Raw genomic sequence first — 16,203 nt, 5'->3', positions numbered from 1 at the left:
GTCTGAAATCTCAAAGTGAGATTACCGGGGTAATGATAACATAGTCATCTCACAAAGAAGGCTGTTATTTTAAGAAATGGAATTTCACTAAAAAAAAAAAAAAAACAAGCAAAAGAAAAAAGAAAGAAAAAAGACGAGAGACGAAGAGAGAAAAGAGAATAAAGAGATCTGTGCTACTGAAACTGTGACTGTGAGATGAAAGATAAATCCTTAATATGAAGCACTTCTTTACCTAATGAAATGACATTGGAAAATACATTTATATTGCAGATTTTTTTCCTCACCCAGGCCATAATATTCTGAAGGAAACAGAATCACAGTTTTGTGTTTTTTCTGAGAATCTGAGAAAGAAAATACCAAGGGTATTTTTTTTTTATTTTAAAACTAAATAATGCTAAATATTTTATTTTATTTTTATTTTATTTATTTTATTTTATATTTTATTTATTTTTTAACTAATAATGCTAAATAGGATAACTTTAGATTTATCTTACAAGAATATCAAGACACAAGAAGCATGTATTGTAAGCAAGTAATATGGTGTGTTTACTATTTTTGCTATTTGGTTACTTATTTTTACTTCTTTTTGAGGAGATTCCCCTGTGTCTTCCTGCAAAGAATAAGGGAACCTATAGGGAGAGGAAAGGAACGAGCACAGGAGATGTGACCCTGCCTAATGCAACAGCTCTGAGGCTTCTTGGACACTGTGAAGGTGACCAGAGTGTAACGATGTGCATGGAAAAGAAATGTAAGGAATCCATCTGCATTACTCCTCCTCCACAGTGTTTGTACCATGCTGTTTCACAGCCAGAAGTAATGAGCCAACAAGATCATTATTTTGTATAGGCTCTGTAACTTGTTTACAGGGTAAGTGTGCTTCTACTTGTTTTCAACACAATTTTTTTTTTAATGGATGACTAATTTTGAAAGAATCTTTGCCCAGAAATTTTATGTTTATGTTATTATTGCTCTCCATCATATTTGAAAAATCCTGGCTGTCTGGTGAAGTCTGAAAAAAGGAAACATTACTCCCATTCTAAGTAAGGGAGAAAGGAAGACCCAGGAAACTACAGGCTGGTGAGCCTCACCTCCATGCCTGGAAAGATCATGGAGCAGATCCCCTTAGAAGCTATGTATGCTAAGGCACATATGAGACAAAGAGGTGAATTGATACAGCCAGCATGGCTGCACCAAGGGCAGATCTTGCCTGACCAAACTGGTGGCCTTCTATGATGGAATGACGGCTTCAGGGGATGGGGGAAGGGTGATGGATGTCACCTACCTGGACTTCTGCAAAGCCTTTGACATGGTCCCTCACCACATCCTTCTCCCTAAAGTGTAGAGGTGTGGATTTGAAGGATGGACTTTTTGGTGTATTAAGAACTGGTTGGATGGATGCAGCCAAAGGGTTGTGATCAATGGTTCTGTGTCAGGGTGGAGGCCGGTCACAAGCGGTGTCCCCAGATATGTGACGTTTTGTAAGGAACAGCTAGTCCCTGTACTACAGATCGACTGTGCCATCTTTAAAAGGGATTTGTTTATCTTTTTTCATATATCATGAACATGTTATTTGGCATGCAGCAGCCACCTTCATGCACTGCAGCAAATCAGCTCCCAGGGCTGGTGCATTGCTCAGGCAGGCAGCACACTTCTTCTCCCTGTGCCAGTCTGCGCATTCACTCATGGTCCAGGCCCCAGCGTGCAGCCGCTTTGTGGCAGCACCAAAGGAACATGCTTTTCCAACAGGATTCTTTGCTCATCCAAGTGTCATATGGGTGTTAAAGTGTTCTTTCTCCAGTGGAAATCTGAGCCTTTGTGTGTGTGAGTGTTATAAGCAGTTTCTGTGACTGAAATTAAAAAAAAAAAAAAAGAAAGAAAGAAAAAAAGAAAAAAAGATGAACATTTTCCTCCTTTTGAAGTTGCCCTCGGAGCAAAATGCCACCTCCCACTGCCATGTCATTAATACAAGTGATCACACGATCACAGCACTGACGAGCCTTCCCATTGATGTCAGTGCAGGAAGAACATCCCCGTAACCAGATGAGCTGCCTCAGACAAATCTGTTCCTCTTTCTTTGTGTGACCTTTTCCCTGCTTGCATTCCCTGTCAGCATAGATAGCTTTTGTAGCTCACAAATTACTTTCCTGTTCCATAGCAAAGACATCTCTGCTGTGGCTGTAGCTCTTCCTTCCCACCAAGTGACACATTCACCTGAAGGCCTGTCCTGACAGACTTCTGCACACCCACAGTGCACAAATTCCAGGGCTGGGTAAGAGATGGACAAGATCCTAATTGATCCTGAAAGAGGAAATCCACGCATGCCCTATCTCAGGTCCCTCTGTCTCCTCATGCCTCAGGTGCTGCTTTTCTTCCTTCTCCCACATATCTTTTGCCCTCAGCTCCTCCTGAGCAGTGCAGTACAGTGGGGCTGGTTGTGTGACATCTGAGTGCCTGATAAAGGCTGAAGGTCTGCCTCACTCCAGAGGCTGACTGAAGGCAGGAAAAAATCCTATGTCTTTTTCATGTGGTAGATGAGAAAAAGTAAATGGAAGGACATCTGTTACAAAAACACCATCATTTCACTTGTGTAGTTGCATGCTCTGTGATTAGGTGCTGTAAGAGCCCAGGAATCCATGTGGACCTGTGCATTCTAGAGGCTTTCCTAACCCAGATGGCTGCCCTGCCCTTCCTGCCTTGAAGCAGAGAAGTGGCAGCCTGGGTGTTACTGATCTGGTTTTCTCTGTGTCCCCATGCTTGTGGAACTCTCACATAGGTAGATGGAATGTTGGGAGCTTGCAGCCACAAAACCTCTGTTTTCATAGTCTTATTGCATGTGGGTTATTGCTCCTTGTACCTCGTCACATATTTGCATGGCAACAAGAACTCAGATCTTAGCAAATACAAATGTAAAGAAAACATGCTTTGAGCCAGTAAAGAAGCTTACATAAATGGTTCCTATTGACAGTTCTGTTCAGTGTACAATATTATTGCACAAAATTCACACTACAAGAAACCCTGTGATATCAGAACCTTGATAGATGACTTGCATGGATAAGCTTTTCTTGTTGCTGCCAGTAGTCATAAGGAAATGGGCTGAAAACCCAGCTTGGTAATGTAACCAGGATATGTTGAATAAAACAAGAGATGGTCTGCAATCAATAGATGTTCAGAAAGATGTAGCTAATTTGCATCGCTGTTACTAAATGAATATTAGTCTTGCCTTCTTTGTGTAGTATTAAATCAACAGCTTGCTCAGAAATAATAGCTGAGACAGGGAATGAGTAAGTCCCCTGTGTGCGCCGGGTGTTGGTTACCTGAGCGATACTCAGCCTAACTCATCTCTAAGGAACGTTTTGCCTTCTGCTGAAGACAAAAAATATGCCTCCCTATTAATCCTTTGGGGTCATTGTTGTTTTTTTGTTTTGTTTTGTTTTGTTTTGTTTTTTGCCTAGCATTCATCCAGTCAAAGAAGTATGATTAAAAACCAAGTTTATTAATTTATTCAGATTAATCAGATGAAGAACTTGCTGTCTAACGGCTCTGTATTCTGTGAAGACAACAGTTAATCTCTGCAGTACAAACAGTCCTGGGGCATCACTTTCCTTTGAGAAACTTCAGCTGTAACACTGACAAACTCTGCAGTTCCATCTAAATAAATAAATGATATTAGATCTTACTGGCTTACTGCATGAAAATTTGGAAATTTACCTTTGGTCTGCTGTGTCTGATTTATGTTCCTTTCATGGGATACTTGGCAGCAAAGCAAACCAATTTATAATAAGGAATCTCTAAAATATGAGTACAGTGACACGTACTAGAAAAATGTCATGAAGTATATAGCAGGTAGGCATCAGTTACTAATTCTTAATTGCTACCCAGGAAAATAATTCAAGTTTTTATAAAGTTTTAATAAAGCTGTAATCCAACTGCACTAGAATTTTGATTAAATAAATTACACAAGCAACTGTAGTTGAAAATGTGAGTTCTGGAACTGCTCAAAGTGTGATAGCACACCTGCCACCTGGAAAATCAGAGGCCCTTTCAGGGTGTTACAGCTTTGTAGCTCTGATCTCAAGATGTATCGATATGTCTCCTGCTGCTCAGGGGCTAGCTGGGCATCAGTCAGTGAGTGGGTGGTGAGCAATTGCCTGTGTATCATTTGTTATATACATACACATGTATATATGTTTGTCATAACTGGGTTTTTTTTCTTTTTTCCTTTTCTCTATCTTAATAAATAGTTTTATCTCAACCCACAGGTTTTACTTTTTTTGGTCCAAATTCTCCTCATCCTTCTGGGAAAAGGTGGGAATGAATGAGCGACTGTGTGGCACTGAGCCACCTGCTGGATTAAACCACAACACTGTGCTTTAGCACCACCAGTAATTCAGTGACACTCAAAGATGCCCCAGGCCCTTCTGCTCTTTGCTACCAGCCTTACTTTAACTCTTAATAAATGGTGATTCTGGTTAGCAAATTCTCAAGTGTGAGTAGTATTTGTTTTATCTCTAATTTATGTGCAAAAGGCACAATCCTTTTTACATTATTTCCCTTGAATAGATTTCCCTGAGTAATCCTGTGGAGCAGAGATTACTCCTTAGTAGACCTCTCCTTCTCCTCCATTGCCATGAATAAATTGAGGGGAATGACTGGAACACACTGCTGATTATCAATGAAGGAAGGGAGTTTTATTGGCAAATCTAATTTTGAAAGCCATGTCTTCTAAGAGCAGAATATTCAACAGGATGGATTTTTACATAAATAATGTGTTGAATTCATTGTATATATTCTTTCAGAGAGCCATAGGGGATTTTGCACTTAGAATCACAATGCAAGTTATAAGATACTGAGAACTGCCATATATTAGCATTTCTGTTTGGGAGATCCTCAGTGTGAGCTGGAGCAGATTCTGTATTTATTATTATGTGCCAGTTTTGAGCTGCAAAAATAAAATCTCGCAATCCTGCAGTTTTTCTGGATATCTTGTTATGTTGGATAATTCTGAACATGGTTCAAAACAGGAAATCTCATCCCAAGCAGACAGAAAGAAAAAACCTGGATCCACTGTAGCATGCAGTTAGGTATCCATATATTTCCAAGGGCACGTTCTGTAATAAGTTAGTTGTTACTTGTTTGTTTTTAATGAAAGAGCAGACATGTTACTCCCAGGTCTGTTCAAACAGGAGCTCTTCATTACAAATGCTATCCTTGTGTACACGTGTGAATGAATATCCCCTTGTTTTCATACCCCTGTGATCTTTACTTCTCACGAAAGTGGTAATAAGGTAGTGACTGCTTCTGTTCTCAATCACTATCTGTGCAGCCCTCCTGATGATAGGGTCTGGTCCTTGACTTGGGCTCCTCTGTGCTTCTCCCATACTAGTAATTTGCAGTGTGAAATTGATGCAGCATTTGCCACTTCAGTGCAGCAGCTTCAGGTCTATGTTGCTTTTTCAAGCCCACTGGCTGCAGTTTTACACTTACTTTCCCAGAAGCCGATTCCTTGCCAAGTCTTGCTACAGCTGTGTTTTCCATGACTGGACAAGGATAATAAGGTGCTTGCAATGGCATTCACTATGTTTGATACATACAAATTCCCTTTAAAAAGATCGTCCACCTGATAGCCAGCTATCTGACCCTGTTCTGCAAAGTGAAAAATAGCCTATGGCTCCAGCCTTCCTGGTCAAAAGCCTGTTTTTATGTTTGAAACAGCATACTGGGCAAACAACTGCACAAAGCATACTATCTTTTTAACCCCATGATTTTAATTTGATAATGGCTGATGTGAGATTGCTGGGGAGGACTTGGTACATCTACTAAGTCTGTCTTCTGTATTTTTAATGTCATGGATGGTTTGTAGCAAGAAGTGGCAAGAGGTGGCTAAGAGATTACAAGATTAATAAGCAAATGTACAGTGAATACATTTTATCATATTTGATGTATAAAACATTATGACAGCCTTGAAAATGTTACAGTCCCCAGAGAATCTGTGTACTCTGAAACAACCAAAATATGTTAGGACTGCATCTCAGAAGAGTTCGTAGGAGGAGAAAAGATCTCTGCTGGTCTCAACTGCATCATGCAGCCCTACCCAGAAAAGCACACGGGTGAAAGAAGCTGAATTTATGGGAGCAAGGGAAGGAAGAAGAGTGGGCTATTATAGCTGCATTGGGTAAGAGAGCTTTGCGTTCCTAAGATGTGTTGCTGCATCCTTCATTTAGTATTGAGTGACACAAAGTCTTTGGGACTGCATTTTTTGTTGAGCTTAAAAAAGTCTAGGAACTGATCTTGTCAGGTGCCAGGACAAGGGGGAAATCTCAGTGAACAGGCATCCTGTTGGCGTGCAGACATCTCATGACTGTTGGAATCTTTGTTTGGTCACAGTAAGCTCAAACTTAGCACTTAATACCAAGCGTCAAGTACTTGTGTAGAGTTCTCAGTCTTCAGTAGAAGCATGAGCATGCATAAGATTACACAACTCCTTAGAGGAACTAAAATCCTGTAATTTAGCAAAACAGAGTTGTAGGATTTAACCACTCCATATCCACCCTGCACAAGACTGGGCAGGTTGCATACAGCTGATGCAAGATCTGTAATTATTTCTGCGGCCGCATTACAGCACAGACACACATGAGACAGCTGTAAACTAATGAGCTCGGGAAGTGCTGATGATATTACTGATCATTCAAATGCTTCTCTGATTTCATAGGTAAGTTTTATGTCCTTCAATGAGCTCTTTGCTACAATAACCTGAATTATCTGCCATAAAACTGATTTAGGTAAGACTGCACTCCGTGGTACTTACTGTGGTGCAGACTTATTCAAAACAGCACTGCTTAAATAACCTTTTAAAACTGTGAAATCATTCCTCCTCTCACTCCATTTTTGCATGGTGAAGAAGCATCAATTCATTTATCCGCTCTCAGAGCAACACTTCAGCTCTCCTGAACAGGCATGCACTTTGTATCACTCTGTTATATGGTTTTATGATTAATAAGAATGCCTAGTTTGAAGCAGCTCTTCAGCATCCTGACCAAACAGCTCAGCAGGGATGGGCAGCACAGGATGTGCTTGTGGACATCCAGCAGGGGCAGCCAAGTGGTGAGAAGATAGAAGCATTTCTGAAAATCTTCTCATAGCCATGGCAATGGTCAGTGCTGTCAGAGGTTGCCTTCTGGTTGATCAGCTCCTGTGGGTTCAGTGCCCTAAATCTTGTTGGACCCCACATGCTCCCATCACACCTTTTGCAATGCTGTTCCTTATGCCTTTGGGAGCTACACTTCTCCTTGGGTCACCACGAGCGCAGGTGTCCTGAAGCAAAAGCTGTATGTTTGAAGCTGGACTTGCACTGATTTTTAGAGTGAGGTGGACAGTGACTTCACAAGAGTCTTGTGCTGATTTGCTCATCCACACTGCTGGAGGATGCTCCCAGCACCCTGAGCCAGGCGATCAGTGGGGTGCAGAGCAAAGAGGGGAATGTCTCAGTAAATGATACTGTGCTGCAAAGGGTGCTGCTCGAAGGGAGGGGTGGATCAAGGAGATAGCCTGAGCACTCTGCAGAGACATCCCAGCCAGGACAGGAAGAGAAGGAAATGCCAGCCACAGAGACAGGATTGAGTGCATTGCTTTGCTGTATAAGTTCAGCCCGGAGTCTGAAGCCTACCTCTGCTCTGACTCCTTTCATGTAGTATGTACAGATCAGTAAAAAGGAGCTGCAAAATTAGCAGAATTCTTTAGCCATTGTTACAGAGAAAAGTACATAATCATGCTTTAAAAGAACTAAGAGTTTTGAAATGTCTCCATAGCCTGATTTGAGCCATTTATCTCTTGAAATCTCAGCATTAGGGAAGGCTGACTACACCCTCAAAGATGTAAGGCATCTCATCCATTGGTCTTGCTGCTTTCTGAAGCTGAATGCAAAACACATAATGTATGTCTCTGTGTCAAGGTATAGAGATCTGACTGCACTTTATTTTTTAACCCCTCTGGTACCATTATTGTATACTTTGTATGGAGCACTTCAAATGCAGCAGTATTCAGAGTAACCCGGGCTGAGATGGTTGATAAGCGCAGTCAATGGCCGTGAGACTTCACAGCACAGTGAGAAATTCAGTGAAGAAATTCCTACAACAAACATGTTGTGTGGCGGAAGGTCAGTGACACTCAGGCAGAGAGAAATTCCTCTGCTGTGCCTGGATGAGGACAATTCAGACCTTGCCCTTGTTCCCTCCTTGTTTTGTAAGATGATGGATGACAACATGTAGAGCTGGTGTGACTGTTTTCACTGAGTTTTGCAATAGGCCCCAGGTCTCTGGCACATACATTTGTTGGTTCTTCTATCAATTCTTCATCTGGTAAAATCTCATCAAACACCTAATGTGAGAAATTTAGGAAATGTTTGAATGTGGCTTATCTTCCATTGGGCCTAGGTTTCTCCCATGTTGTTATGAGTATGCTGGAAGCACTGATAGCAAAGATCAAAGTTCAGTGTGTTGTAGTTTAAAAACTACAATAGAAAGGGGACCAAATGAAAGAACTCATTATTGTGTTCACTGTTACTGGCATGGGCCAGGATGCCTGTGACCTGGCCCTGGGTGATTTCTTAGTACTCTGCTTTACTTTGTTTTGGCAATGCTTTTTAGAGACCTGAATCCAATGTCTCTTCTCCCCGCCCCCACCAGGGCTGAATACAATGAATGTAACAAAGGCCAGACCCTCTGTCAGGAAGCACAGGGCCAAAATCTTAGTTCCTGAAAGACATTTTGTCAGCCAACCATGGCCAGACAGGTGCCATCCAGTCAGGATCGCTCCACAACAAAGAATCAGTCCAATTAAAAACAAACAGTGTGGACAAAGGTCACTTTTCAGGCAAATTAACGACTTCTATATGCTGGCAGACTGGATTGTGTGATCCTAGTGTTGCTGGCCAGCAAAAGGAAACAGAACTGTCCTTTTGTACCTTAAAAGAGTATTTTTAAATTGTTCATCCTAAGCACTCATGCAACACAGCAGTTACTTTTCCTAAACAGTGTTCCAACTGAGCAATGTTATTTTTCCTAGGCAGTGATTCTCCAGTCCCATACCTAATGAGATTCATTGGACTTTTGTTTCTAATTATGGAAGATAGTGGGTGACCATTCCATGATGTTACATCAACTGGTCTTCAAATACTGCTCAGTTGAGTTATACCCTGGAACCACAATTTTCTTCAAATAATCTATTTTCATTGAGTATGACTGTTCTTATTCCAGCAGCCACTGCACTAAAAGGGAATTACATCTCCAGCCCTGACATGGGATGTAATGGTTTTATCTGGATGAAAATATACCTGAAAAATGGTAGCCAGAGTGAAGCTCTAAGTCCTGCAGGCTTAAATGAAGAAATACCCTGCAGGGTGCCAGGCTGCCTTTTCCTTCAGTTCACAAGATCTCTGCTCTCATTGATTTCAGGAAAGACATAGAAATTGCACTGGGTATAAGAACATTGATTGCTCTGATTATTTATTTATTTATTTTACATTATGCTTAAGAGCTGCTGACATGTGCAAAAACATTTTACAAGGTGTGATCAGGAAGTAAATTGTCCCTGCCCTCCAGCATGCTCCAGTAATTACCTCCAATAGCAAAACCTGTAAGTTAATCACAGTATTTGCAAACTCAATCGCATTGTTCATATGCTGAATCTTTTCCAGCAGAATTATCCATTGAAATTGAGAGTGTACAGGAAGTTCATTTGAGGCAGGCATTTCTTACTGGTAAGAATACCCTAATTATTATTTTCTAATTAAATTAGGCTTTTTAAAAAGGTTAACCATGACATTTTAATAGCTTCAGCTCATATTGATATTCTGAGGACACACTCCAGTTCAGCCACTTGTGACTGAAAAGGATGTTTTTCCAATTAAGAAATCTCTTTTTAAGAGCTTCTCCTAAATGACATCTATTTTACAGAGGGATGTGGACTAGAATGTAATTTATTTCCCTAGCTACTGAGTCTCATAGTTCAGCAGGTAGCCCTTTAAAATCATTACAAAATTTTAATCTCAGTGCCACATTGAGTTTATAATGTCAGACACTCAAAAATAAATAATTTAAAAAACAATTATTAACAGTTAATTGTAGCCACTCTATGCAATGTTGTTTCTAATGCACTAGGGCACGTTCTAAAGAAGCCCACTTAAAATTTATAGACATACTTGTTTAATTAGTAATGTTCCTGATGCTTTAAAATATTTAAAATATATACTCATAGCAAGAAATGCTATGCATCTTAAAGTAAGTCTAAGGGTTAAAGTAAGACTTTTCTTTCACTCCATCTTTATTATACAAATAATATTTGAGGATCCCTGCACAGATATGGATTTCAGTTTGTTATGAAAAGAGACAGGACCTATCTCATTTGGCCTACAAATATTGAGGTCCAAAATGTGTATGAATACAGCCAGATAAGGAGTTAAATATAAATAGTAAAACGATATTAGTCAGATTGTTAACCAGTGATCTCAACTCAGCAAAAGCCAATTCACTGTCATTTTCTAGATGTTTCCTAAACAAAGGTGAGCATAAAGAAGGAATGTGAATAGGAATTAATTGTTACTTCTGCAAATGTGTCCAGGGAATTCCTATGAAGTACAAGGAGAATAAAAAGAGAAGGAAGAAAACATTTAAAGAGTGGGAAGAAGCCATCAGTGTGGGCTATTTGGTGACTGGAGTCAACTTCTCAACACATGGGATCACACAGGTTGTGATAGTTCACAAGGGGCACTGAAGATGAGGGCAAATAGTTTTTCTGCAGATAAAGAAACAAGAAATACTGGAGAAATACAAAGAAAACAGTGATGTTAACAAATGTCAGACCAAAAATTAAACAGAATTTCTTGTGGCTGTGTTTCACTTTACATTTGGTAATTGGTGGCAATTATCAGGCTAAAACTAAACTGAATAGTATAGATTCCAAACATATTGGACAGGTCAAAATATAAGAGAAGCATTTGTTTTCATTGAACGTTGCCATCTGAAGCTGTATGTATATTTTTCTGTTTGCTTCACTGTGTAAGAGATTTTGGAGATTTTTGTCTTCATTCCAGTTCAAGAGCAAAAACGAATGCCAACATATGAGTTTTCCTGTACAACAGAAATACCAGCCAGGTGTTATCAGTGGAGCACCATCCATATATTCAGATAAGAAAAAAACTCTTACGGACTGTGTCTCATTCTATGAGAAAAGGCTTCCCTATCTAAAATGATACTCTAGAGGTGAACTGTACATAATGCACTATTAGATAACCTAGGCACCTTGGACAGTGTCTGCCCCAGCTGCGTGCCGTTCATTTTTCGGTGTGTACCTGTCACTTGTGAAGCCTTCATGAACACTGGTTTTGACAGGGAAAGACAAATGACTCAAATTACTTACATCAAGCCCCCTAACTTGACCATAAACCAGAATCTAGCTTCTAAGAATCAGACACATTTTAAACAGAGCTTAAGGAAAACAGGTATTTGTACCTACGTATTAGTTTGGTTTACTTCCAAAATGTTTTAAACAGCAAATTGATCTATGTTAAAATATTCTATAGCACTACTGTATTTTGGAAGGAAATGTTTTAAGAGATTACTTAATAGTAATTACTTACTAGGTACAGCAAACTGAAAGCTTTATTTCATTGGCTTGCTGCTATTTCTCTTTGCAACGCTGCTCAAACTGTTTTTCAGTAGAGAGGAAAGAGGAAGGAGTAACTCTTTGGTAGGATGAAGGACAAAGAAATGCAAACAAAAAGTATACAATAACCTAAAAAGCATAAAAATAGTCAGAATCATGAGATACTCGTTGGCAGACTTTGGAATCAGCTGTGCCTGGAGCTGATTACTTCTTGCTCTGTCAGAAAGTCTAGCTGTAGTGAACTGAATTACTGTAGATGGTTTCAAGGGATAAGGAAAGATAAATGAGCCAAACAAAAAAGGCCTGCAGAAAATTAAATGAAAACACAGACTATGTGTTCTAATAAAAGATCACTGCTAAAACTGACTGCAAAGGAAATAATGAATTTGTTAGAACAAACATGAGGGCACTAAATGTTATTGCATCCAAATAATGTTTACATAATTTTCATCTGTGGAATAAAAAGAGATGGTGACACCATGCATACAAACTATGTTCTAGTTTCAACTTTGAAGGGTATTAAATCTTCTGTTCTGCTAATCAGGCAATATTTAAGTAATTGCATGTCAGAACACCAAGAAGGTCATACAGTGATCCCTGAATTATGTAGCTGTTTACTACTTTTTGCAATAAGGCATGCTGATTTGTTTTCTTACTTTATTCTAACAAAGAAATCATGGAATCATAGAATGTCTTAATTTGGAAGAGACATTGAAGATTGTCTAGTTCCAAATTCCATGCTGTGGGCAGGGCTACCACCCACCAACTCAGGCTGCCATGGTCCTACCTGCCCTTGAGCGTCTCCAGCAATGGGGCACCTACAGCTTCTCTGCACAGGATGGAAGTAGACATTGGTGACAATACTGGTAATAAATGGTAGAAAGTAACAAGAAGCACATAAAAAACATTGGGAATAAAAGATCTGCAAGCTCAAAACACTGCTACAGTGATAAAGAACACTTGAGCCAGAAAATATGAAGTACGTGATACAACTATCTGCTATCAAATCAGTAGGAAAGAGCTGGAGGTCAATATACCTGGTGTAACTAAGCCTTTCGCAACCAGGCAGTAGGAGAAGAGCAGGGAAAGCTTGGTCACACCTCAATCTGTTCATTTATTGGACCATTTTTTCTCATTTGCTTTGAGGTATGACACTTGCAATACGTGATAAACTCCTTTCAGAGCTCACTATTTAATCCAGTGGGCAGTCAGACTTTAGAATGTATTCTTCTTACCAGTGGTTCAGATGTTATTGGAGATGGGCACATATGCAAGCATATTTAGAAACATTGCATTCTTCTCACTCAGCCCTCCTGCATTCAGTGTTCCCCAGTGACTGAAGGGACGATTTCACAGGTAGCAGCCAGGGGATTTGAAGAAATTTGAAGAAATGGACACCCAGGTCCATTTCTTTCAACCACTCTGCTGAAAGCCTGTAGGTTTGCCTGGTGTTGTTGTGGCCAAAGTGCAGACTCCAGCACTTGGTCTCATTGAACTTAATCCCACTAGCTTCAATCTAGTGATCCAGCTTGTTTAGATCCCTCTGAAGGGCCCCTCCTACTCCCAGGCAGATTAACTTTTTCTTCCAGCCTTGCGTCATCTGCAATCCCCTAATCCAGATCATCAATAAAGAAATTAAGCAGAACAGGCCCCAGTACCCTTCCCTTGGGAGCAACACTCATGATCAGTTGCCAGCTGGATTTAACTCCATTCACCTCCACTCTCTGGGTCAGGCCCTGCAGCCAGTTTTTAACCACGCAAAGCATGCCTATCCAAGCTACAAGCTACCAGCTTTGCCAAAAAAGCTTTCTGTACTCTTTTACCACAGTGACTAGGTTGAGTTCAAGCTGGGCTTTTGCTTTTCTGATTTTCTCCCTGCATATCCTAACAACTTAATTTTGCTATCGCTGAGTTTCCTGTGAACATATGATGAAATTTAATGAAAATAAAAAGAAATTTAATGAACATATGGTAAAAAATGTACCCAGTGTTAGAAAACATTTTGGAATTTGTGAGATGAGGATGATTGTAAGGAAAAGACAAGCACAAATAACCGATTATTTTCTTTTCCTTTGGATTTTCAGTACCCACAAGAGTCCGTTTCCAGTTTCTTTCAATGACTGTGCCTTAGCACTGCTGCAATTTAAATGACAAAGTGGGCATATATTTTTTCTTACAGTAAGTCTAACGGAATGTAAAATTAATTGTTCAGATATGCCACAGACATCTTATATCTCGTACCAGCCATAAAGTGGGTGACCTGCATTCAACACTTTAACATTCTGCTTTTTTTCCTGTGAGTAATTGAGGGAACGAGTGATTAGGATCTCTTGGTGAAATTGTGATGATGATAGATGATGATCACTAATTGTGATAGGGCTTTTCATGAACAGATCTATTAATACTAATATGTCTTCCTTCTATTTCCAGCAAAGAAAATCCATCTCCTTCTATCAAAAAGTCATCTGTTAATTTACTGTATCAGGAACCCAACAAGAATCTCCAGTTCTTCCCGTTGGTCTAAGTATGAGAGAGTTATTCTGACCCTTAACACTGCTCATTTGATTAACTGAGAATGAAAGAAGGGGATGGACTCTTAAATGTCTAATTAGCTTCTCCTTCTCAGCAGTTCTGAACAAATCTATTTGCATCACATTTAGCAAACAGCAGCTGTTGTTCAAGGGTATTTTTTTTTTAAATGTCAAATAAATCTATACTTCATTCACTTTGTTTTGAGTTGATTTTTTTCTAAGACAGTGTTATCAGAATGTTTTAGAATCTATATGATACCCCCTGTGGTGTTGAAGGTTATAGAAATAACCTATAGAAAGGCTGAATTCTGTATTTTTTGGGTTGATTCTCCTGTATGATTCTGCCTTCTCACAAGCTGCTTTTTAAACTGAAGTGGATGACACAGCTGAAGGTGTTGGGAAGCCCTGTAAATATGCTGTTTGGAAATAAATCTGTCTGTTCCTTTTCTCCAAACAAACACCAACTGAAGACAATAGGTACTAACGCTTAAATGCAAAAGACTCCTAATAATGAATCAAATTCTTTTTGACATCACATTTCCTTAAGTTTAGGAATTACATCAGCTGAAGAAAAATGATTTGGGATTTGTCTTTTGAGAAGTCTGAGCATTTACAGGTCCAGGAGGAGAAAGAATGGAATTTGGCAATACTCAGGTGGTCTGCAGCACCAGGCAATTATGTTATTCTGCCTCTGAGTACCTAAAAATCATACATTTCTGTGCTGAATAATCATAAGATGTTAGGTCATTGAAATTGCCTGATGTTCTGTCCCTCTGCTGTGGGGAGCAGGGGGAAGACACTGCTGGTAGGGCTTGTTCCAGATACTGCTTTCTGTCAGGGCTGGTGGCAGGCTGCGTCTTGCTGCTGTGTTTCAGACAGATTAAATTTTAATAAGCCAGTGCAGGAGTGCTTCCCAGAACCCCAGGCACTGCTTGCTCCTCACACAGAACCTGGCTCATGTCTGGGATCTTCAGCCATCTCCATCAGCAGCAGAAATCTGCAGCAATTTGAATGGTTCAGGGCAAGTATCCTCAAACACTCATGCTCCCTGAAGGATTTAGCTCCCCAGAGATAATGTGTAAAAACTGCTGCATCTTCATAGTTACAGAAAGCTTTTGTAAAGCAGCTGCAAAGGTGTTGAATAGAATCATAGAATATCCTTAGCTGGGCAGATATCCTCCCTCTTACCTTGAAGCTTCACGACCTCAGTTGGGGTGCTTGTCATATTGCAGTATTGCCTCAGTCCAATAAAGCATTTGGAGTGAGAGTAGGAGGGATACAAAGAGTTTTGAATGCTGAAAGGTCTCGAAAATTTTACTCACAGAGAAATAATTAAAATTTAGATTTTGCATGTGTCAAAAATTGCTGTGTGGATTGTCTTCAAAAGATTTTTGAGAAGTAATTGAGAAAAACTAGCTGTGGTGTATGTTTTCATTTGGCTAGATGCTGTATTTGCAATTGGCCACATCTAAAGGCACAGGAACCTTGAAAGGAAAAGTTTTAAAATACCAAGTTAGAGAATAGAATCTGCTTGTAATGCTTTGGAAAAGGCAACCTGGAGTTGTAATGTCTAACAGCTTTAAGGACAGTTAGACAGCATTTGGGCTTTTAGAAGAACATCTACAAGGGATTACTGGACAACCTGATCTGGCTGTGGTGTCCCTGTTCACTGCATGTGAGTTGGACTGGATGGCCTTCAGAGGTCCCTTCCAACTCTAAGGATTCCATGATTACATCCTATGATTACACAGACAGAGTTGCAGCTACCTTTGTTCAGGTAGAAGGGCCGTTTGAGTGGTTTCTTGAGGTTCCACTCAGCTGCTTACATAAGCCTCACTCGTTCAATGAAGGCAGGAGGAGAACAGCACTGAGGCAGCAAAGAGCAACCAAACTGCTGATCCCTAATGTTGCGTAGAAATGTACAGTTTATGGATGGATTCCTTTCCTGGTCTTCTTTCACACTTTCTTCCCTTTCTCTATAAGTTGTCCTTCCCTACCCCTTTTATCATTTCTA

The 16,203-nt window shown here is 40.0% G+C and overlaps 1 protein-coding gene across 1 annotated transcript in view; it reads right to left on the bottom strand.

The window, feature by feature from the left end:
• LOC107305887 (interleukin-31 receptor subunit alpha-like) overlaps positions 1 to 15,414 on the bottom strand; it is a 53,919-nt gene extending 38,505 nt beyond the window's left edge. Inside the window, exon 1 of the mRNA XM_032441320.1 lies at positions 15,378 to 15,414. Coding sequence (XP_032297211.1) covers positions 15,378 to 15,414 — 37 coding nt within the window. The remainder of the gene's footprint in view (positions 1 to 15,377) is intronic.
• Between the last annotated feature and the right edge of the window lie 789 nt (positions 15,415 to 16,203).

Source organism: Coturnix japonica, chromosome Z (genome assembly GCF_001577835.2).
Source record: "Coturnix japonica isolate 7356 chromosome Z, Coturnix japonica 2.1, whole genome shotgun sequence".
Taxonomy (NCBI): Eukaryota; Metazoa; Chordata; class Aves; order Galliformes; family Phasianidae; genus Coturnix; species Coturnix japonica.
Note: the sequence above shows the minus strand (reverse complement) of the source record. Positions and strands in the feature narration are given on the sequence as shown.